This window comes from Crocodylus siamensis, chromosome 7, assembly GCF_052110815.1.
Source record: "Crocodylus siamensis isolate JL-2025a chromosome 7, ASM5211081v1, whole genome shotgun sequence".
Taxonomy (NCBI): Eukaryota; Metazoa; Chordata; order Crocodylia; family Crocodylidae; genus Crocodylus; species Crocodylus siamensis.
In genome coordinates, this window is record NC_143401.1 from 3,754,793 (window position 1) to 3,778,339 (window position 23,547).

A 23,547-nucleotide genomic window follows, 5' to 3' on the forward strand; every position below is an offset into this window, starting at 1 on the left:
TCCAGTCTCTCCCCTGCCACTTCTAGGGCAACAATATAATTCATTAAAAAGAAATGTCTCAATGCTTCTAAGTTCTGCTTCTGTATGCCATTCCCTATAGGGTCCGAGTGAGTCAACCAGGCCTCCCATGAACCAACAAATATAAACCATAAAATAAAAAAAAAGAAGAAGCCACAAAGATATTGCAGGCCCTGTTGACATCATGAGTCAGGTGATTCCCATCTTCCACTCAGCGAATGACTAGCTGGAGTCTTTTCAGTCTCAGAACCGGGGTTGAGTTAACACTCCTTCAGGCCTCATAAGCAACCACAGAACCACAAGCAAACTGCAATCTACAATTTAGAAGAGTACCTGAACCTCAGCGGGGAGGGTTTTTTCTCCCCCTGTTGCTAACACCAGCTGTATATTGTGCATCTAGGGTAAGCTTCATTCATTCATTCACTTTGCTCTCCATCCCTCGAGCTGTCCTCTTTGTCTACCTCTTTGAAACCCCTGTTTTCGTCCCCCCCCTTCCATACTAATGATCCAGCTTGCATATGCTTCTATTGAAAAACTTGTGGCTGAGCATTCCTGTGGCACTGCAAACCCGGATTCTTGGTTGCAAACAAGCACTTTGCTTCCTGGTGGATTTTTCTTTCTCTCTTTCTCTCTTTTTTTGTATTTCAGTTCAAACTTTTCAAGACTAGCAAAGGGAAATATAAACAAACCACCGATATTGGTCAAAGAATCATCTTGGACTGGGATCATGGCTTCCAACAGCATATTTGACACGTTTGCCACCTATTCGCCAACCTTCCTACGTGGTGAGTACAGAGCTATTTTCGTCTTCAAGGCAGGAAACATTTGTCACTGAGGAGCTAAACTGAAGCCTATACTAATAACTTTGCTGGCAAGCCTTCACTTGTGTCTTGGGTGCTCACAAAATGGGGTGTACGGGAAGTTTCCTGGTGTGCTATGTGAACGATGCTCAGGATACTCCATTGCTGTATGCCATGATGAGCTTCTGGCTCTTCTTCTCAAAACCTCATATGATGTGTGGTTCCCCCAGTGACCTTCACACCACTGGGGGATCACCAGACATGGCACAAAGTCAGTCATTGACCTTGTATATTAACCAATAGTAGTTTGCCCATCGTGCATTGCTTGGTCCTAGGTATTGCCTATTTTTTGTTGCACTTCTGCTTTCTCAGCAGAGCCCTGCTTACAACCAAGTATGCGTTGCTATGGGCTGGATGACTTAAACATGCACACTAAACATTCAGATGAAACGAAAGACTGAAGTTGTCAGCTTTTACAGTGTCTAACAGAAGCCAACCCTTTCCAGTTCTGAAAGGAAACTGGCTTTACAGGGTGCTTGGAGGAAAATTAAAGGCAGACTATCTATCTATCTATCTATCTATCTAGCTATCTATCAGATATACCTGCTGTGTGTGTGCATGTGTATATTATATATTATATATGCAGCAGGTATATCTACTGTTTCACATTTAAAACATACTTCAAAATGTAATTGCCTAGGGTTATCCATTTATTTGAACAATTCTTCCTATCCCAACCCCTCAAGCAAACCCACAAGCCATGCTTAAACTTACCTTTCTACTGTCAAAGAGAGACCCAGAGTTCTGGCATTCAGCATGTTTCCATTCATCTGAGAGTACAACTGCACTGTGTCCTATTTACAGAGAGCAAGTGTCTCCTCATCCTTTGCCACTCTTGCTTTCTTCTGCAGATCATGTCTGGGTTGAAAGATGTATTCAACCCCCATTTGCAGTTTTAAATTTCAGCACTGACATCCAGATAATGTTGCATGTACCAACTGGTGCTTCAATCAAATGAGAGCAAGTCAGGTTTAAAACGAAAAGAGCTCTCAGTTCTAACTCAGCACTTACTTGGGAAATTTTGTCTGAGTAAGAACAAACCAAGCAGTTTGGGAGTTGGTCCCCAAGGCTTAAACTGGATCCATTAGCTGCATTTATTTCTGCTGTTGTTGTATGGTTAAATAGCTTTTTCCTTTAGTGTAACAGTGTGGAAAAAGGCTCTATAATATTGTGATGTGGGAAAGTGCTATGTTACTTGTGAGTAGATTTGCAAACTGCTGCATGTTGTTTTTTTCAGCCTGTTGTTGTAGTGACAACCTCATCTGTGACATAAAATTTGCAGAAAAAAAGGAATCTGTTTCTTAGAGTTGTCTGCTTTGGCAAAACCAGTCAGTTGTGGACAATGACCTGGGCTAATACGAGGATTTTATGTGCAATAGCAGTTACCAGAATACTTTTTAAATGCTTCTGAGCAGATTGTAAAGGGCAAACTAGGGAATTCGGCATGTTCTCACCTTTAAAACCTTTGAATGAAAATCAGGTAGTCCTTTCTCTCATTCCTTGAGCTTCACAAATCCACACTGAAGTCACTGGGAGCTGTGGATACCTCAGGAATGCATGATGAAAAAGTGAAGTTAGAAGGTGCTGTACTCACTTAACCATCTGCGAGAACGCCGTAAAGTCTCGCTAGCTTGCTTGCTTTTGACTGTTTTACAGCTGAAGTTATAAAATGAGATCAAACGTTCAAGCTGATCCCAAAGATTAACGCATAAAGATCCAGGTTCTTCAGAGGCAATTTAGCACAATGTAGTGAAACTAAATAAAGGAAGTTGCTACCAAATAAATGTAAGCCGAACGCCACTTAGAATTAGGAAAATACTATAGCTACTACTGGATTATAGTCCATGAGACTAACCCAGTACAACAGAGACAAGAAACTGGTCCATTATTCAAGAAAGGGAAAGGTTACACAACATCACTAGATTGATTAACAGCACTAATCTGTCCCATTGTGTTACTGTATTTACATTTTCTTCTGAGCAGAGTTTGTTGGAAACGGACTTTACAGAGTCAGATTTATTTTTAGTTATGCTGTTATAAGTGCAAGCAGCTTCTTTAGCCTCAGCAGGGTTACTCAAGATTCACAACAGCGTAAATGACCAAAGGTGGGTAATGAATGATCAAAGTGGCGACGCACAGCGCGAATATTCAGTGATAAATCCAGTAAATCTTAATACCCTCCACTTCAAGATGGTGGCATTATAAATGTGTCCTTTGTACTCGGTGGAGCTAATTAAAGGCAGTCTTATAGCAGGAAAATAGGAGAAGTTTATAAAAAACATTTGCATGGTTCTTTTTAATCTATAGTTTTCACTCTGTAAGCCAGATGAAGAAACGCTGAGCTTTAACTGGTATTGTTCATAAAAAAAGAGAGATAGAAATATCACATCTTGAATTCAATTTCTATACAAATAGGAACTCATAAAAGCAATAAACATTTTTGTTTCAGACATAATTGTATTAAAAGGGGGTGAAACAAAAGATTACCCCAGAGATGGAAGGTAGCCAAGCTGTGAAACATTTGTTTAATATTAAAACAAGGAATCCCTGTGCCTTTAGATGGTTAAACGTATCTTTTCCAGTGTAGTTGGGTACTTAGCTTGAAGTAGGTGAATACTTTCACGAACATTTACTTGACTTCCAAAAGGCTTTTTGATTCAATCACATTCTTTTTTTGTTTGTTTGAATTTTTGGTCATATCCATAAAAATGTGTGTTTGTTTGCACAGATATTTAAGGAATGAAACATAAAAATCCCAGGGGCATTTTCTGTTCTGGCTGGAAGTACTTTTGGTTTCTTTTTCTTTTTCTTTTTTTTTGAAGGTTTTTTTTTCCAGTTAGCCAATGGGAAAGCGCAGGCAGCACCATCTAATTTAGACTGACCAGTTGGAAACCTAGAAAAGTACAAAGTGACTGGTCAAAGTCACTGCTGAACAAGGTGCTGACAGAGGCTGAGTGGTATTTTGCTGAATTTGGGCTATAAAATCCAAGTTAGAAAAAATAAATCTGTCTGAAGGCAACGTGAGAGGAGAGAGAGATTATAAAGGAGTAAGTGCTCGTTCCAAATAATTCCACCATCTTTTGGGGTATATGCAGTACACTGCTGTTAGGATGTAGTAGGACATGTTGTTCTGTAATAAGGTATTGAACAGCTTCAGGAAACAGATCCATATTTTCATAAGGCCCCAGCTTCCACACAGGCACCCAAAGACGTGGGATGTTAGATGCTAAAACCTTTTGCAAATCCGCCGAAAGCCATCAGCCTGAATTCTGCTTCTTGATACACAGGGTCAGACTGGGAGTAGCTGCTTTGACTTGTAGCAGTCACTGGTCCAATCCTGCATTTGCGGTATAATCAAAGCTTCCGGTGAAATCCAGCGGAGTTCACTGTGTATGTGGCATTCTGGATTACCTTTCCCCAGTGGATGTCAGTATGTGTCACATGAATGAGAAATACTTTCCGAGTCCCCAAGCAACTGAACATGAGACCCTTTCTCCAGTCCGTATTGCTCATCCAAGCCAAAGTAGGGACTGTGGCAATCAGCCACTGTAATTTGCTTTAGATAATATTTGGGGGAGAAGTATTTTCTTGGTGATAGCTCAGTCTGCCTCTAGATCATCAAGCCACAAATGTCACATTTGTGACTCAGCTCTTCATTAATCATGTTTACCAAGATGGGAAGGGTTTGTATCTGAAGTCAAATACCCTCAAGACCCCACCACTGCAGTCCTTGGGAATGGTTCATCGGGCGGTGAAAATACATACAATGACACCTATTTTAAGTAACCGCCTGAGGTGTCAACATAAATACGTTGCTTAGGAGAACCTGGTCTCTAAATGTAAAGTAGGTTTAATTCTGTTCTTAAAGAACTTCCATCGGAGGATCTGGGATGACTTTACATCAGTTTACGTCTTGCAGAACTCATCCAAAGAGACTTGTCTGGTCTCTTGGGTTGAGATTTGGCACATGTTTGGGGCATGGATTCTGATCTGGCTTTATATAACGCTGAGCACAATGGTCCTGGGCCCTGCTTGGGAGTCCGCAGTGCCACTGCACTGCAAGTAGAAATAATTCTGATAGTTTAGGGAGAGGAAAGGAGACCGCGTCGCTTCTCGGTGTTACCCCCCCTTTCCTGTTCAAAAAATATCACCAGATCCTTAAGGACCACAGTTTTGCCTTAGTTTTGCCTTATCTCCGATTTGCCTTATCTCTAATTTGCCTTATCTACCTCACCCTTTATATGGGGCTTAGGTTTCCAGTGGAGAATAATGGATGGTTTTTGTCATTCTGCAACTTCTCGCTAGAAAAAAGGAATGCTTCTCTCCTAATTTAAATATTGCTCTGAGCACGCTGCTGGTCAGATACTGATTCAGTGGAGAGAGCATCACTTGCAGAATGACTGGTATAATAGCTAGGCTGAAACTTAGGAGACACTGGGTGCATCTACACAAGACTTTACTGCGGAGTCGCCTAATTAGTTCCACAGGAAAGTTGCACCGTCTACATGTGTGGTGCTAGTAGGCCACAGGAACCTAATTAACTCGACTGTAGTAATAAACACAAGTTCCATCCCACAGCTGTGTTATTTAGTGTGCTGCAATGCATATGTAGATGCTGACAGAACCAGCTGTGGCACAAGGGTGCTTCAGTGCAGGGCTACCTGCGAGCTAGCCCCGCGCTGGAGCTCCCTCGTGCCCCAGGCAGCCCCTCTGCAGTACGCTGAGCTGGGCATGAGCAGCCCCGGGCTAGCAGGCTGATCTCCCAGGCCAGCTGCCAGCAACCTGGCTCAACATGCTGCAATCCTGGGCACATGTGTAAATGCAGCGCCCAGGAGCAATAAACTCCAATGCAAACTGTGCCGGAATTTATTCATGCACATTAAGAGCACGGCTGGTCATGCAGCCTTGGCTGGTTGCTTCATCTCCCTGTTTCCCCTCCTCTATTTATTTATTTGTCTATTTATTTTGTATGCTTTTGGACACAGGCAGCTCTTCCCATGTGCTTGCACAGCATATAGCATAGGGGGACCTGCAGTACAAATAAAGTATATGGGGCTATCTCCATCACTTGCTTAGCACAAGGTGGTGGGAACGCAGCTCCAAGGAAGCTGTCATGAGCTAGAAACCTTGTGGATGCTTCAGAGTGTGTGCCTGAGTCTGGAGTTTGCCTGTTACTGGTGGTGCGGGCTGACATCACCGATCTGTTGCTTCATGGGTGTCAGGAATGTGCTTATTCGCATCTCCCTGCCTCGCTCACAACACTGCCAGTGGCTCTGTATGGTCCCGAGCTCATGGCTGCCCGCCAACCTTTGCTTCCCACCCACCCACCCAGCTCCAAGCATGATATCCCGGTATCGTAAGCAAAACAAGACGGTCCGGAGTTCATGAACAGGCTTCAGTTTCGGATCACTGACATTTTATATTTTTTCCAGTAAATTCTCCTCAGGCCTCATAAATTTAGAAACACAAAAGGATAGCTTGTAAAGCAAGGACATTTGTATGTGCTTCCCAATGAAAACAAAAGGCTGATTTCTTTGTTCTTTCCACCATTGTCCCCAGCTGTGGAGTCCCCAACGTCCTAAATCTCAGCATTGGATCTTGGCTTCATTTGCTTCCTTCTGTGCTTTCCTTCTTGCTTTCCTTCTTTCCTGATCCTGCTGCTTTTCAAAGGAGGATTCTCAGCAATTTCAGTATCAGTGGTATAATGAATGCAGGACTGGGTCCTGTGCCGGGTCATATAATGGCTGAATTTGATCCTCACCAACAGCATCTCTGAAATATCTCAATGTTTGTTGAGATGATGTGGTCCAGATCTGCAGAGCTGTACTCCCTGCTCCTCCAATAACCTTGAACAATTCATGCTGTCTCTCTCTGCCTCTCACACTTGATAGAGGTGTCTATCAAGTAGCTGCTGCTATGAATCTACAGAAGTGCTGTTAAATACAGGTATCAAAAATGCAACCATGAGGCAGCGAGAGGAAGGGGAATGGTTGATGTTAAGGTGTCACAGTGGCGCTCTGAAGATTGCAGTTCAGTTCCCAGCTCTACCGCAAACTTATGATTTTACCTTTGGGGCCAGATCCCCAAAGGTATTTAGGCTCCAAATTCTCTGTGTGTGGCACATAGAAGACCAGGGAGGGAGGAGGCAGCACAGTGGTAGATAGGGTGGGGAGCAGCAGTTTGGGCAAGTCAGGGAGCAGAAAGCAGAGCAGTGCACAGGTATAGGAAGGGGATCAATGTGGGACTTGGGAGGTTACAGGGCTTAATTTGTAGCACACCTTCCAAAAAGGTTGGCCCCCACTGAATTAAACTGTCTCTTACCTTGAAATCAGTGGGAATTATGTATATGCTTAAATACTTATCTGGAGTCAGGATTTAATCTCTGCATCTCAGTTCCCCATCTGTAAAATGAAGAAAATATAAACAGAGTTTATAGGGAGGTTTTGCCACTAAATTCATGAATACATGTGAGGTGCTCTGATGCTGAGACCTTTTGTGTCTTGAGACAGAAATGTTACTCCACCACTCAAGGCAAATGCATTAATACAGAGGGGTATGGTATATCCTATCATCCAGAGGATGAGTATGTTGGATCAGGAACAACACCCTATTGAATTTACTGTTAAATACTCAAGACGTGGTAAAAGCCTTATCATTTTTTCTGCCACTCAACATCCCTGGACTTGGGCTCATGTGTGCTCACCATGAAGGAGGCTAATTTTACAGTCATCTTCTCTGACTGCTTGAAATGGCTCCCTGTTCTCAAAAATGTGTCTGTCTTCGTGGTTGCATGTGCTCTCAGTTGAGATCCTGCTTGAGAGGGACAGGAGACTGCAGGAACTCAGAAATTTCCCTTTGCCACGTGCTGCTCAGTTAAGCAGTTTTTAAAAGCTGATGGTGGCTTTTTCTAACTGGGCTGTTCTTTATTACTTCAGCCTCACCTAGGAGCCCTTCCCTGGTTAGCCGAGGATTCATCCTAGTTCCTTAGGACAGGTCTCAGGGCTTGCACAGTTCCTCTTCTGTGATTCCTCATTCCTGCCTGCCCTTTACATGTAAGCGTTTTTAGTGTCATCCTTAATGACTCTAAAAGATGATGACGGTTCATCTCACCCCTACCTCCATCATCCAGCTGACTCTCCCACACTGCACTCACATTTTGCATAGGCCTGGATCTCTAGAGATCAACAAGTCATATCCACTGTCCACAGCATTATCCATTGGCAGGTGCTCCCTGCAGTGATTAGTAATCCCAAGCCACTCTGCAGGCCTTGTTGGCTGGTTGATCCCAACCACGGTAGTGGGTACTGTCCCAGTCATGTGATGGGGACTGCAAGTTTGTGCCGGGAGTATGACTAAAGCCAGGCAAGGCGTCGCTTTCTTAACAGCAGTCTTGGGTACTGTTTCTTTCTTGTGTGTAGGTTGACAAGAAAGCCAGGGAAAAGCTCACGGCTACTGTCCCAGCAGCGTAGCTGGGCTTGGGAAACAAGTCCCATTGCATCATTACGTGTGTGTTGTGGGGAGCAGCTACCAGGTGCAAGCATTAGAGGAGGAAGAGGGATCAAGCTAAGAGTGGTACCAGAGGAAGGGGTCTTGCACCAGGTTGGAACAATGAACCATGCTGTCGACCTTCCTTTAGTCCTCGGCTGGAGCAGGCAGGGCATAAACCCCACTTCCACCGTGGTCAGGGCTGAGGGGGGCTCTGCTGCCTCAGTGTGTGGGACGCCCCTTCCATTCATTTCTCAGCCCTCTGACTCATCGCCCGCTGACAGCATCTCTCATCTGTGGGTTAAAACCCCTTCCCCTCCAGAAGGAAAGGGAAAGAAACAGAGTCTAAGATGCAGCTGACGCCCTCAATGGTCCTGGCTTAGAAAGGTTTCCCAAGAGCTTCAGGTCTGCTGCCATCCCAGAAGGAGACCACTTGAAAGCCAGGAAGGGAGACAGTAAATTAGTTCCAGACTCCAGTAACATGCCAGGCCCTAAAGGGTGTATTGAAAAAGCCCCCTCCACCCTCACCCCTAAACAAAAACCTCAGTAATTTAAAGTCCTGGCACTGACTCTAATAACTGCTTGTTGATTTTATTTCCAAACTACTCCTAAATTGTCCAAGCTGAAAGACCACCCTATTTGACTAAAGCCACTACCACAAGGCGTTTTGGGGGGAGAAGGTGCAGAAATGTAGCATTCCTTGTGTTCATTCTCTGTTCCCCACAGTCCTGGCTGAAACCCCCGTCTTAGCAGGAACACTCCCTTCCTCTTGACACATCTGTAAACAGCTGCGGCTTTGCTCCTGCCGTCCTCACTGCTGTAGAGAAGAGCCAGAAAGACCTCCCTTAGCGGCTAATGAAACGCTAATGTTACACCATAGTGAGGGAGGTGGGGCCCACAAAGCAGCAGCCACAGAAAACCAGCAACCCACCAGAATGATGTGACAGGCGTGCATCAAATGCCTGACCACAGATTGGATCTGCTTTCCTGCGACTTCTCTCACCTGAGCTAAGGAAACACTTTGAGGTGATTTTGGAGTGTATCCACTGAAGTAAATTAAGGGCCCGAAAATATCTTTACTTTCTTGATCTATTTTTCCCCTTAGCCCAGGAAATCCAAAGCCACCGGTTGCATCCCTGCACAGAAAACTCTTAATGGTTTTGTGGGTGTTTTCTGTGACTTACCAGGGGAAATTGTCTCTCTCTAATGGCAAATGGGAGAAGAGAAATTCCCTGAGCAGCTCTCTGGTGTGCAAAATGTCTCAAGCAAGAGCTTTGGTAGAGCCCACAAACATGTCACCACCAGATATTTTACAGTGATAACTCTGCACTGTTGCAGAGAAGAGACTTCCAGACACTGAGGTCTATTAGACTGTAGGGCAGCCTCCCAAGAGACACATTGGAAACCCCTTTGCCTCTGACTTTTAAAACTGAACTATGCATATTGCAACAAGTTGTACAATTGGGAGCAATTCTTCACTCTTTTTGGAGAGAGAGAGGAGATGACCTGGTTGGTTTTTCTATTTCCGTTATATTTGATTTCATTAAAATCAGTGAGAAGCAAGACTGCAGTGGCTGTTGCAGCACATTGCGGAAGGCCCCCAGGAGTGTATGTCCGCTGCATGGCTGACGAAAAATCACTCTCAAAGTGAGCAGTGAATCTGAAATCAGCCAAATTGTGTGTGAGGTTTTTCTGGTGATCCAAATCCAGATACAAACTTCACAGCACAAGCCAATCTCTGTCGTTACCCAGTCTGGAACTGGAACATCAAAAATAGACACTTACCAATTTGGAGTAAGTTTTGGATTCAAATCCAAATCTGACTTCTCTGGTTTAGGTCTCCCTGGTGTGACCGAGAGATTAGTGTAATCCTTCGTTCCCTGTTTTAGGAACAGGTGTAAGCAAAAACCCAGAACAGCTATTATATCTTCTTTTTTCTGGAAGGTCTGAATTGTCTCTGAACTTAACATTACACCAAGGAACAGATCAGAGCAGATTACTCAGAGGTTTCACAATGACTGTTTTCTAGAGATTGTGGTCTTGATCGTTCAGTAAACATTTCTGTGAGCCAAAGTATTGTATTGTTTGAGGCCACATCTGGCTCTCCATGAGAGAGATGTAAATCCAGAGTAATTCAACTGACTCCTACCACTTTACCCTGAATTTCAGTTGTAGTAAATCAGAGCAGAATCGAGCCCTTGATCTTTGCATGTCACTCAGTCCAGAACTCTTAGAAGACGCCAAAGCAAGATCTGCACAACAATAGTGAAATTGTCAGTCGAACTGGGAAGCACAACCAGGGAAGCCCTGCAGCGCCATGCAGATGAGAGAATTCTTTATAATATTCCTTTGGATGAGTCTCTGGCCAGGGGCCAGCTGGAAGCAAACCAAGGGAAGAGCAAGCAACTAGTAATTTCTTTAAAATAGAGGGGATACGTCCTTAGAAACTGTTCACCAAGGAAAAATGAAACGGCCTTTTCCGTGCCCTCCCTTTGCTTTCTGACTTCTCTCCTCTCACCAACTCTCTTCTGTCCCCTGGCCCGTTGGGTGTGATCTCTCACAGTCTGGATTGAGACGTGTAGGAAGGAAGCTTGCAGTGCTGCTGAATGAACAAGAGTCTGTTCTTCAGGCCTGTCAGAACAATACAGCAAAGACCCTTGAAAGAAAGATTGAGGCCCATGGACATCTGATGGTCTGCTTGCTAAATGTCACACCGTGCCCCTGATGGACCACACTCCTGAAGCCAGCTGTGAAATGAAGACGACGCCCATACGGCTCCATCACTGGAGATGCTGAGCAACCTCCGTTCGAAGACTCTTTTTATTATTTATTGGTATTGCAGTCATGCTAGAGGCTGTCACGGTGGTAGGTGCTGTACATATACATAATAGGAGACAATCCTACAGTTTGAATAGACCTGACCAAGGACACATTATCCATATTTTGTGGATCGCTGAATCATAGAAAAGGCCAGAAGGGCTCTCTAGGGGTCATCTAGTCCAACACCCTGCCTGAGGCAGGAGCATCCCGATCTAAATCATCCTGGACAAATCCTTGTCTAACCTGTTGCTAAAACTACGGTCAACCCTGTCTCAAAACCCCAAGGCACAGCACCCAGACCTGCCACAGGTAAAGCAGAGGGACAGCGGCACTCAGTGTCCTGCTGCCGCAAGGGAAGTTGGAATGAGGATCTGAGGCACAGAAAAGTTCAGCATCTTGCCCTGACTTATACTAGGAGCCTGTGGCACAAGCAGGAGCTGAATCCAGATCCATCTCCGAGTCCAGTACATTAACAAAGACCATCCTTCTGCTCAGGGTGGTCCCACCAGCTGCTGTTTCCCCCAGGAGCTCCCTCCTTCCCACGCCAGCATGTTACTGTATCCTCCAAGCTGTTGGCCAAGCCAAGCATAACCAGCTCGTTGCTCCGTTTTCACATAGCTTTGCCAGTTGCATGGGAGAGATGCTTTTATAGAATGACCCACTTGTCTCATTTGTTGTAGGCTGGAGGTAACATCCCAGCTCCCCACAAGCAGAGGTTTCTTTTTTTAACCTTCTCATAATTTGCCACCTCAGGATTCCCGCTCTACAAGCTTCCTTTTAATGGGTTTCTGTGTTTCTCTTTAACCACGGAAAACTGTAACCCTGACAAGATTTCTCTTCTGCCTTGTTATGTGAAATGCCAGGATGCAAAGTAGAGGAAAATGGGAGAGTCTGAATAAATAGGCTGTCGTGCAGTGCATTATAGTAGATTTCAGAAGAAAATTTGATTCTCAGGGGTATTTCCCTGAACTAAAAGAAAGGCAAGTGTATTTTTCCTTTTGTCATGCCAGAGAGTAACTAAGCTAGTCTCTTTGTACAGTAAACTCATTTATTCTCTATTCTGGTTATTTCCCTTATTTGATAGCATGCTACCGACAACTAATTAAAACAGGCCAAATCCTCAGGTTTTCATGTTGTATTTAACTGGGTGCAATTAATGTGCACTTTACTGCTGCATTGACTAATTAGCTCTGCAGTAAAGCATCACCATCTACACATGTGCCTGTACTAGGGCACAGTAAATTAATTAACTCTACCATAGGATAGTACTGCCCAGGACAAGTATTGCCCTATGGTGGAGTCATTTACTGTGCAGAAACGCACAGAAATGCACATGTGGACAATGACCAGGACCACGGGAACTTGAGCTGGGGTGGACAACACCAGGATGGCAGCAGGCTCCAGAGCGGGTCAGACACACAGCTCCATAGCTCAGTGCTCTTGTTCCCTAGCCAGCTCCTCCGCCACCTAACACCACTACTCAGAGCCTAGAGTTGACCCCCAAGCCTGCTGCCAGCTTGGGGCTGCTCTGCCCCAGCTCAAACTACTGCAGTCCCAGGCGCATGTGAAGATGCTGCTCTTGGAGAAGCTGACTTCAGCATGAACTGCAGCGGAGTTTATTGCTACATACTAATTGCATGTGTAGATGCACCCACTTAGTCCATCGAGAACTAAACCACAGCCTGCCAACAAACAAAATGGTTAGATACCCTGTATGCTTAAGGAGCTGGAAACAGAACTCTGTTTCTTCAGTGCCCAAAATGCAGGCTTCTACCACCTCACCTAAAGTAGAGCTGCTCTTGCAGACAGTAGTAATAAGTTGTTATCTTCTCTATGGGCCACAGCCATTCATTTGTACACAGATTACATTTATGAGGCCAAAACTCTCATTGAAGTCACTGGGAGTTGTAGATAAGGGGCTGGACCCAATGATCTTATGAGGTCCCTTCCAGCTCTAATGTCTATAAATAAGTAAAGGCCCCAGAATTTAGACTTTAGGAAAAAAGTACCAGAACAGTTCTGGTAATACATGACTGCCTTTTTTGGTACAAATGACCATTGTTAAGTGCCTGTGGAATAGTGAATGCTATTCTTGTGTAACCTGCCAGTGCCTGTAATACTGGTATTACTTGGTATTGAGGGAGGCAGTGATACCAGAGCTAAAGTGCAGAGTGCATGGCTAATCTTTGGGGTTTTCCATTAATACATGAATAGTCCCTTCTACAGAACCTAGTGCTGGCTACAGTGCTAAGTGATCACTCAGTGCTTATGTTTCTTGGGAGAACTGGGCTTTGCTCTGTGATTATAACACTGTTGAGAACTACATAATGCCTCCCCCAGACAATCTGCTTGGGAAGCCCAGCCTGGACTGAATGGAGCCATTTCCAATATTGCACTGGGCACTTGTGACAGTGGAATGATGCACCTGGACCACTGATCCCATCCAGCATGGCAGTGCTCATGCTCCTAAAGTCACAAGGTGTTATAATTTGGTACCCTTTTCAGGCTTCCCGAGTTGGGAAAAAGACAAGCCACTGGGCCTGGCACAGGATTCGGTGCTCCTGAGTTTCCACTGCCTGCAGTAGGCCACCATTGTATCTACTAAGTGCATGAATCCCTTTTATATAAGGACACCTACCCCAGCTTTACACCTGGCTCCCTGCATAGCCTGCCTATGAGAATTCTTCTGTGGAGAGGGGCTGCAGGGTTATGTGAATACAGGACAAATGATCTTTTTGCTCTGCACGCACTCACACACATGCATGCATACTGGTTGTCAGAGCTTTGCGACACATGCCTGAGCGATCTGTTTTCTTTCTGTGCATCATCTCTTCCTTGGGAAAGACTCATGAGTTAGAAAGTGTTGACTACAGACTGGCTGTCAGTGGATTTGCATTTTCCAAAGATAGCCTGCTGCTTGGTTGCACAACAGTTTAGTATGGGCATGAGCATAAATCCGTGGGTTCTCGTCACTTCATTAAGACCCAATGGGGACTGGCTGGCAGTGGCATTTCATTCCACTGAGTTCTTTAATTCCTGATGTTTTCTAGACTTGATCTTCTCAGTGTTCATTGATATGTCGTCAGTATTTCTGATCCACTGTTTTGGCCAAGTGCAGTTTGGGAAGTAAGGAATGAGCTATATGGTTGCAGGCTCAGCTCCACACATGGTAGACATTAGGGGTAAAAATGCAATATCCCATCTTCAAGAATGAAATGGAGCCACAGGCCCCACCATAAATGCTCACCAAGCTAGACTGATCAGCAGGGAGGAGAGAAAATTAAAAAGCTGTCAATGCGCTCGTCACAAATATCTGGCAGGAACTTCTTCAGCAAAATCAGCCATGGTGGTGAGGAGCTTCTGAGGAGCACTGGGTGAGGGGAGCATGTCTCCCAGTCTGATTGCAGTCAGGTCATGCAAATAACCGTTTGGTTGCTTTTTACCCCTTGCTTGTCCAGTGAATGTCTTCAAGGCATCCATAAAGGGGTGTCATCCCTGTGATGGTTGCCTGGCATACGCAGTAGATATTGCTCAGACTGGCTATCACGCCTTCTGGGTTTTGTTCTCTAGTGTGGATTTGCCGTCAGACCTGGATGAGTCTCTCAGATACTCAGGCTTTAAGTATCTGCACCTCAGTCTACCCATCTGTAAAACTGAGACAGCAGCCAATTGTAATGGCTGTGAAGAGTCATCAGTGTGCATAGAGAATTTTCAGCTCCTCGGAAGAAAGATGCATTAGAAATGCAGGACAGTTACATCTCCTTTCCTGCTCTGACTGAGGCATTCAGGACTTGCAAAGCCAGTGACTTCCTTGGGAATTGCCTCATCATTTAATGGGTTGCTCATGTTTGATGAATATTCGTTATATAGAAGTGAAACAAACAGCATGCAGCTGGTTTTCAAACTGGGCAGTATCTGAAGGGTTGAACTACTTCTATTCCCTGCCTCCTGTCTCCATAATCATTGAACTGAGGGCTTGATATTGTACCGTTGATCTCAGTGCAAGAAAGATCAGGGTCTGTATGACTCCTTAGTGAAAGACCCCAATTTTCCCTTCTTTATCCAACTCTACTTTCATTTCAAGACAAAAATTTCCTCTTGGATCTGCCTTGGATCACTGGTAGTTTTGCCTGTGGATATGCAATCAAATCCCCATTGTGGTCTCACTGACTTCAACATGTTTGCTGATGTGCTTAGAGTTGAGCCTGGGCTTAAGTTATGTGCTGAATCTGCAAATAACTTGGCCTCTTCCAAGCCAAACTGTTTAACAACCGATCTGCACCATGGATGTGCACCCACCTCTGGCTTGAAAGGCAACACTGTTTTAATTTTTTTTTAACGTAAGGAAAGGACAGGAAATGAAGGCCTATCCAGCTGACTCTGACAGTTGTTTAGGCCAATGAAATTTATGCATAGGACAGGACACAGTAAAAGGCAAAAACATATATATATATAGAAACTGAATAAAATTTTAAAATAAGGTAAAACAAACTCCCCCCAATCCCAGAATTCAGAAGCAGATCACCCCAGCCCCTCATGCACCCTGTTCTGCCAAGGAAAGCAGTCTTCCTCTCCCAGGCCCCCCAGATGTAAGTCTCATCCAGTGGTCTGACCCAAGTAGTCAGATACCATGCACCAAAGTAAATATAGCATACTGCATTTTGCTACGTGAAGCAGCAGTTAAAGAAGGAACCTATCTGGGGTTGGGATTAAAAAAGATCCTAAAAGCACAAGTCAGGAATTGAGGCTTCATTGTACTGGGTGCTATATACACCTTCAGTAAAAACACTGCCTTAGCCCCTGTGAGCCTAGCATCATGATTAATGACAAGGTGCAGCAGGTGTGTGAAACATAGACCTGTTGGGGTGGAGGTGTGATGAGGTAGCAGTGATACACATGTGTTTTTCCATGGGCTGCTCATACACACAGCGTAGCTCGCTGCCTATCCATGCTATCTGGCCTGGCACTGTTTGGCAAGCTAGAGGGGAGCTTTAAGGAGGGATTTGAAGGAGGTGTCGCACATTGTGACATGCTGTCAACTACCTATTAGGTCAGTGAAACAAGGTTGTCTCCTAAGAGGCATCGTCTTCCATAGACACTGGCCAGGAGTCATCTAGATTTCCTTGAGGGTTTAAAATGATGTTATTGCTCTAAATTGTATTAGTACCTTTAATAACATGCTCCCTAACATGAAAGTACTTGATCTGAAATCACCTGAGACATGATGGCATTGTGTTTCAGCTCTTGCAGACAAGAGGAGCCGCTTGCCCTTTTCATGTTACAAAAAGCAGGGGAGAAATGGAGAACTTTAGCTAATGAGCCAATGAAAATGGAGTGGGAGACAAAATACCTTCAGCAAGTGACTCAGATGACCATCAAAGCTCAGAGTGTGGTCAGTGAATCAGTTCTCTCAAACCTTGCCTGCTTTTCGATGCTTAACAGATGCTAACATGTTAGCCAGAAGCTACCAAGTTTCAAAATAACAGTTTGCAAGTAAGGCAAAGCCACCACCTAGCCTGGAGTCGGTCCATAGCACTAGCTTTTAATATTGTGGTGTGACTGAATGTTTGGAATAAATTGAAGCTCCATCATCTGAACTCCCTCTGAGCAGATCCTGCTCGTACTTCAGACTTCTCGGCCCAAGGAGAGTCTCTGTTAGCTGCTACCAGTATGGAGGCTAAGATACACAGCCGAGCAGCGGTGCTTCTCCAGAACACTCTTGACACATATCTAGCCTGTTCATTACAGGCTCTACTGGTTTTCACCCTATACAGTGTATTTCCATTTTGTACGTTATGCAGATACGCTAGGTATAGCAATATGTGTATTGTCCTCTACATAACTGGAGACTGTATATTAGAATACAGAGACCAGGTGGGATTTTGCAAAGCACTCAGTGGTGCTCTAACTCGCCTCCGCCAGGTCTTGGTAGGGGCTTTCCAGCTGACTTCAATGGAGCAGGCTTAGACTGATGTTAAGCACTTGAAACTTCCATCCTCTCTTAACTTTTCCCTTCACCGCATTCTTGTCCAGTCTACATATCTAAGATTTTATACCATGCTCCTCTCTCTTGTATCTGAGTATCTATCTTACATCAGGGCAGCACTGGGAAACATTGGATGGACAACCTTTTCCAAAGACACAGCCCTTAAAATGAAGGTCCGGATTTTCTAAAGACATGTCTTGCTTCTGTGCAAAATGAGCCTGAGACTGTGTCTTCCCCTGTGTCTCTTAAGGGCCTAGCACCATTTTATGTTATTACGACACAAATAATAATGTTCTCTCACTCTGTCCCTGCATCCCTTGTCTCCAACTCCCACCCTACTCTCCCATAAAGTGAGCCTGGAAATACAGGTGCATCTTGCAAACCCAGCTTCCTTTGCCAGAAGGCAAACAAGAAAGAGGGGTTTACATAAAGTGCTGCTGTGGATCGTGTACTGAAAACCACTGGGCCAGAACTTGAAGTCCGCATTCAGTCAAGACACCAGCTGAAAGTCAAGGGAAGTCCTGCCCAAGTCAGGACAGATTAAACTGTGAGAGTGGTAGGACCTTAAGCAGCCTAATTCTCATCCTTGATCTCTATCGCATACTTGCTTTCCTTTGCTCTAGAGGGTCGGCTGTCAGGATGTTACCGACTGATACTGTCTGGAGAAGATACGCTCTTTCCCACCTGACTTTGTAATTCTTCTTTTGCTCCTCTTCTAAGCTCACAAGTAAAACAAACAAATGAAGTAAGAGCGCGGGGCAGTGTGTGAGAGTCACTTTCCAAATGAGGTAGCTGCTGTCACAGACAGAGGAAGTGGTTTCCCAGTCAATGGGAACTATGTGAAAGTTCTCAGAATAGGTCCCATGTACACTCAGGTCAGGCTTCCTTCTAATTGAGCATTTCACAAGTTAAGTGTCTCACAGGAGAAGCAGACACGGTGAGAAACACACATGGGAAAAAGGGGCCTTCTGAAAACCCAGGTTTTTTTTCTGATGCACACGACTCCCACGCGGGGCATTGAAAACTCCACCTTAGGCTGTGTTCTCAGAAATACAACTGGGTAACTCACTCCTGGCATTGCTCATTGCACAAGTCTGGAATCCCCCTAAGTGTAACAAGTTTGCCAGTGTCCAGGCTGAAAGTTCAAAAAGCCTTTGTTTCCCTGAACTGGGACCAGTTCAGCCTTCCCCAGTTGAAAGCTATAGTGGCTGTAATTTAGCAAATCACCATTGCTTTGTGGCCAAGTACTTGGGATTCTATGCGCAAAGGCCAAAAAACTCCTGAACGCATGTGGCTTATGGACTTCAGTAATGCTGGGAATACAGAGGTCCTGATTCTGATTTTGCATTGGTGTAAAAACCAATGAAACCAATGGCGTGAAATCAGAGTCACTCCAGAAAAAGAACAATTTGGCCCACATATCCTGAGGCCAGAAGGGACCATTTTGACCATCTCATCCAGTAATTCTCAACAAGGGTGCCGTGAGATCCCTTTAAGGGTGCCATGGTATGCTGCACAATATTAGGACAAGATAAATCAAGAGATCTCAGATAGGAAGTGTCCAGAGTGTCAGAAACATCCTGCCATGCTGTGGTCTGTCTGAGCTCTCTGCAGCAGAAGAATCCCTCTGTTGCGTTTCCATACTCAAGAAGTGAGTGACAGCTAAGAGTGGCATTTTCTGAGGGCTGCCTTGAGTCTAATGAGGGGCCTTTGAACCTGAAGAAGTTGAGAATCAGTGATCTAGTCTGACCTCCTGAGTAGCACAGATCAGAGACTTCACCCAAACACTGCTTCTTGCTCCACTCTGATGTGGTTGATCTAGAGTGTGTCTTTTAGAAGAGCTCTGGTGTAGTATCTTCAGCATCTTTAGTAGAAGGCTTGTTACCCTCTGCCGTTGCCAGGGAACCACTTGCAGGTACTTTGGTTAGTGACTAGCAGAGTAGGAAGCCACAAAGGTAGCATAGACTCTGAATGGTTGGTTTCTGGCAGTTACCATGCGGCTTGCTTTCTGTGAGATGACTTGGTTACACTGAGCCATGATAGGTTCTGAGGCTTTCTGGCTCATGAGCTTTGGAAATATTAGAGCTTCACAATGAATTCACTTCATTTCAAGCTGAATTCCTTTTTGCTGCCGAAGCATAAGGAGTGCATCGCTGTAACAAGCACGGAGGAACTGTCTTTGTATACAGTCACGATATAGTAACTCCAATCCAGAGAGATAATCCACTCCAGGTGTCGTATGGGAAGTGCAATGGTCAGTGCCCTTGCTATTACTTTTGTTACCTTTCCTCCTTTCCCTTAATGCTTGTTGAGGTGTCACTTTAATTTAGAACCTAATAGAGCTCCTTATGAAAAATACTTTCCCCTGACTCTAAGAGGAACAGCAGTGGACACTTAGGATTCAGGCTAGGAAAAATGGACATACTTAGTTTTAAGCATATATGTAAACGTTTGTAGGGTGTATTACACTCGTGTGTTGTAAAGTCATAAGGGTAGGTAGGCACTGTGTCTTCCAATATCTGTTCAATGTGTGATGCGTATCGAAGGCACCATATGGATAATAATAGGATCTGGACTGTGGTCTGGTGAGTGGTATGACCCACAGTAGTAAATTAGAGTACAAGTGCCTGTGCAGTATCAAATCCAATTTATGCTGCAAGATTAGGATTCTGACTTTGAAAACGCCATGTAAGACATTAGATTCTCTAGCTGAGGGTGTTTAGGGTCTTCAGATAAGAATATGAGTCTAAACTGGCCAGACATCCTGAGACCTTGGAGGTGTAAGGAAGCTCTTTGAGACTTTGAATGCGGGAAGAGAGCCTGGAGATCAGATGGATATACTAGGGATGTCTTCAAACTTTGAAACTTAGTCTGGCTGTACTCAGTTAAAGAGCAGAGTGCCTGAGTCAGGTGGATAGTCATGTAGGAAAGCTATCGTACTCGAACACACCAAGAATGGAGAGGAAAAGGAGGTCACTGGGTGCTGAGTAGTGGTCACAGTCGACTAACAGCACAAAACTGATCTAAGAAGTGATTGAGCTAAGGGTGAGATTGCTGCATTGTTCTTATTTTGTCACTATCTGTGCCTTCCTGTAGAGCGGTGTCTGCAGCCTTCTGTGGGAAAGGAAGGGGATGTGTCACAACAGTAAGCCCCCAGGCTTTGCTGCTCTGTCTGATCTTCCCCTCCATCAGTTGCTTTTCCTGTCCCACAGAGGCTACAAACATTGATCCACCCAAAATTTGTGGCTTCTTTTGACAATTCAGCCTTAGACTTTTAAGCCTGTATCCGGCTAAATTTTTCAACTGTGCGACCTTGCAGCAATAACTCTTCTAACTTTGCTCCTCCTTCTCCCCCTCCATTTTTTACTCATTTCTGTAATTCCCAAACCCCCGCCATTGCTGATGGCTACAGAAATTTTACTTTCTATTTATTCATGTTTCTCCAGGCTGAGAGGAAAAGTACTGGGCAATGTTACCTTCCTCAAGTTGAATAATAGCCATTGTTGTCCAGGGGCCAGTGAAGATGGCTGACATAAGGCCAGAAGGGACTGAGGAGGTCTTCTTCTCTAACCTATTACTCAAAGGAGGATGAAAGCATTCATCAGGAGCACTTGCACTGGCTGGGGATTGAACCCAGGTCTCCTGCATGGGAAGCAGGAATGCTACCATTGAACCACATATGCTTGCTTTAGGCCTGGGAACAATTTGAGGACAGAACCTGGTGCTGCGATTTCAGTGACAGAGTCAAAAACAAATGATTTCGCAGGGGTTCCTGGAATGCCAGTGTTTTTTTCCCTCATTATTCCAAGGTAGAAATAGCACTAGCCAAAAAGCACAATGAATAAATCAGATGTGCTGTTCCAAATTTAAGCCCTTATTTTGCAACTCCTTTGTACAGTGCTGCATTTTACTGGCTTCTTTTGTACCCAATTACATTGAAGCCTGTAATTAAACACCTTTTTTATTAGCATTGAGTAGGTTTGGAAAATCCCGCCGGGTGTGTGAGCCCTTCATTTTACCATAAAGCTCAGCAAAGCTGCCAGTGTACAGAGAAACAACAATGCCCCTGCTTCCATTGAAGCTGAAGCTGGTCCTCAAGGATCCCAGAACTTAGCTTGTGAGCTCATGTCACCACGTCTTCACTCCTGTCACCCATGCTGGCCCGAGTAAAGCTAACACAAGTGTGCTGCCCAGTGCAGCGATCACACCTTCACTTGCAGCATTGACAAACCCCTTTGGACCGGCATGAGTGATGTTCCCATTTGAGAGCAATGGCCGGACAACCTCTCCAGAACTGGTCCTTACCTGCATGATGTAAATTAATGGGATGATTTGTGACAGTAAAACTGTTGCCAGGTCAGACCCAAATGTGGCAACTTTTTCAACCCTAAACTTGCAAGCTGGGGTAAACTTCCTGGTTTTATTCCCTTTAACATCCTTTCCAGAGACTCATTTCTCTAGTGACGCCAGAAGTCATCTTTGTTCATTCTGAGAGAACATTATAGGGTATTATTATAATGCATAAATGCTGTTCAAATGTATTAGAAGGGGGATTAGGATTTTATGGAGAGACCACAAACTTTCTCATGTGTATGCACTGAAGCAATCTAGTCGTCAGCTGAAAAACGCAAAAGCTTTCATTGTGAGCAAAGCTCTTAGCTCAGTTTGGACGAAGGCTTTATTCTCCATTTAGGTTAGCGCAAGAATTTATTTTCCCTCCAGCAGCTCATGGGGGTGTGCTGATCTGACAGGGGATCTGTTCTCTACTAGGGCTTTGGTCCTGTTTCAGTTAGGAATGCCCACCCGTGAAGGTAACTGGACCTGTGCAAACCTGTAACAGGGACCAGAAAAGCTGCAGTGTGCAGTGGCGCAGCTCATCCCTGTTCTGATCGTAGTGCTTATGGCAGCTTCCTCTGTCTGCTACCCCAGGGCTTTGCGGCCCAGCTGTGTCAGCGTCTGGTAATTCCCTGGGGTAGACCAGGGCTAGGTTTGCCTCTGTCTCTTACCAAAATTTGTCTGTTAGCCTCCAGCTGGCATGAAAGGGAGATGGGCTTGAGCTTTCAGTCTTAATTGCCACCCCCAGCAGTGGTTTTCAGATGTGGAGGATGCAGATGGGACTTGGCTGGAAACTGTACAAGATTAAAATTTGAAGCCTGCTTGGATTTTGAACGCTCACAAATTGGGACGTGTTTGGATCTGGGGTTTCAGCTCAGGCTAATCTTTAGCCTCTTATGTCAGGAACCCATAAACCGTAGCATCCTAGCCCCCCACTCTGCCCCTGGAGCAGTGAGTTTGGTATGTTTTGAATAGAGATTGATTCGACAAAATGTGGGGCTGCCCATAGCAATGATGTGTGGAGCGCTGCAGCCTGCTTCACTGCAGGAGGAACGCCGCCAGGCAGTCACCCCCAGACAACCGCCTAGACAGCCAGCACCTGCTGTTCAGTCCGAAGGACAGCAGGAAATATTGCTCATTTGCAGAGCAGTGTCTGGAGGTTAGACACCAGTGTCACTTGTTGTAAGGGTAGGGATGTTAGCAAGGCACCCTGGCCAAATTCTGACTTGGAGAATTGCATTCTGTCTCTTGCCAAGGTCCCCAGTGGTTTCAGTCAAACCTAAAACTTTCCACTTCCTGTCCTAAACTGTTCTGAAGCTGCTGCGGTTCAAATGAGGTGGCTGTGTATCAGTGAGGAAACAAGCAATTTCTGTACAGTGCAATTAAAGGCCTCAGTTCTGTGAAAACAGGAGGTTGGAGGAGATCTCCCAGACCATTGGATCCGGTTTCCTGCATTCACTGGCAAAGATTTGCCCAGAAGGGTCCATGGGAACATCTGTGACCCCCTTCATACCCTGCAACTATGAAGCATCGCAGGAGAAGGACCTCTAGCGGGTCCCAGATTAAGAGCAGGGTAGATACAGGCACTGCCAGCACCTCGGCCACTGTAGTGACAGGAAATCAGGTGGATGATTTCAAGATGCTCATGTGGTAGAGGATCCTAAGCAGTAGACCACAATCCATACTACAGAGGAAGCAAAAATCCCCAAGTCCCTGCCATTCAGACCTGAGGAAAAATCCCTTTCTTTCCTTTCAACAAGTCTGGCCCTGTGTGGGTGAGGTGGACCTACCAGACAGGCCCTTGAGAGGTTACTAAGGACCATTAGGCGCAGCCAAAGGCTCTACGGGCAACTGAGCCCCAATGACGTAAACAGTAGTAGATGTATCAGGAACATGGGTCTGGTGTGTGTTGTATGTGTCTGGTTGTATTAACTCAGTGCCTAGGCGCTCCAGTTTAGATCCAGCCCTGTAAAAACACTCAGGCAGCGGTATGGGGAAAAACTCAAGGGGGAATCACTGAACTTGCTCCTCAAGACAGCTCTT

General features: G+C 45.0%; 1 protein-coding gene across 4 annotated transcripts in view; it reads left to right on the plus strand.

The window, feature by feature from the left end:
• Positions 1 to 327: 327 nt before the first annotated feature.
• Positions 328 to 23,547, plus strand: part of RUNX3 (RUNX family transcription factor 3) — a 92,060-nt gene continuing 68,840 nt past the window's right edge. Inside the window, exons 1-2 of one of the 4 annotated variants that reach the window (XM_090058070.1) lie at positions 328 to 419; positions 667 to 803. In XM_090058070.1, the coding sequence (XP_089914196.1) occupies positions 746 to 803 (58 nt within the window). In that variant the 5' untranslated portion in view covers positions 328 to 419; positions 667 to 745. The other 3 variants (XM_090058069.1, XM_090058068.1, XM_090058067.1) reach the window with 3 other exon arrangements.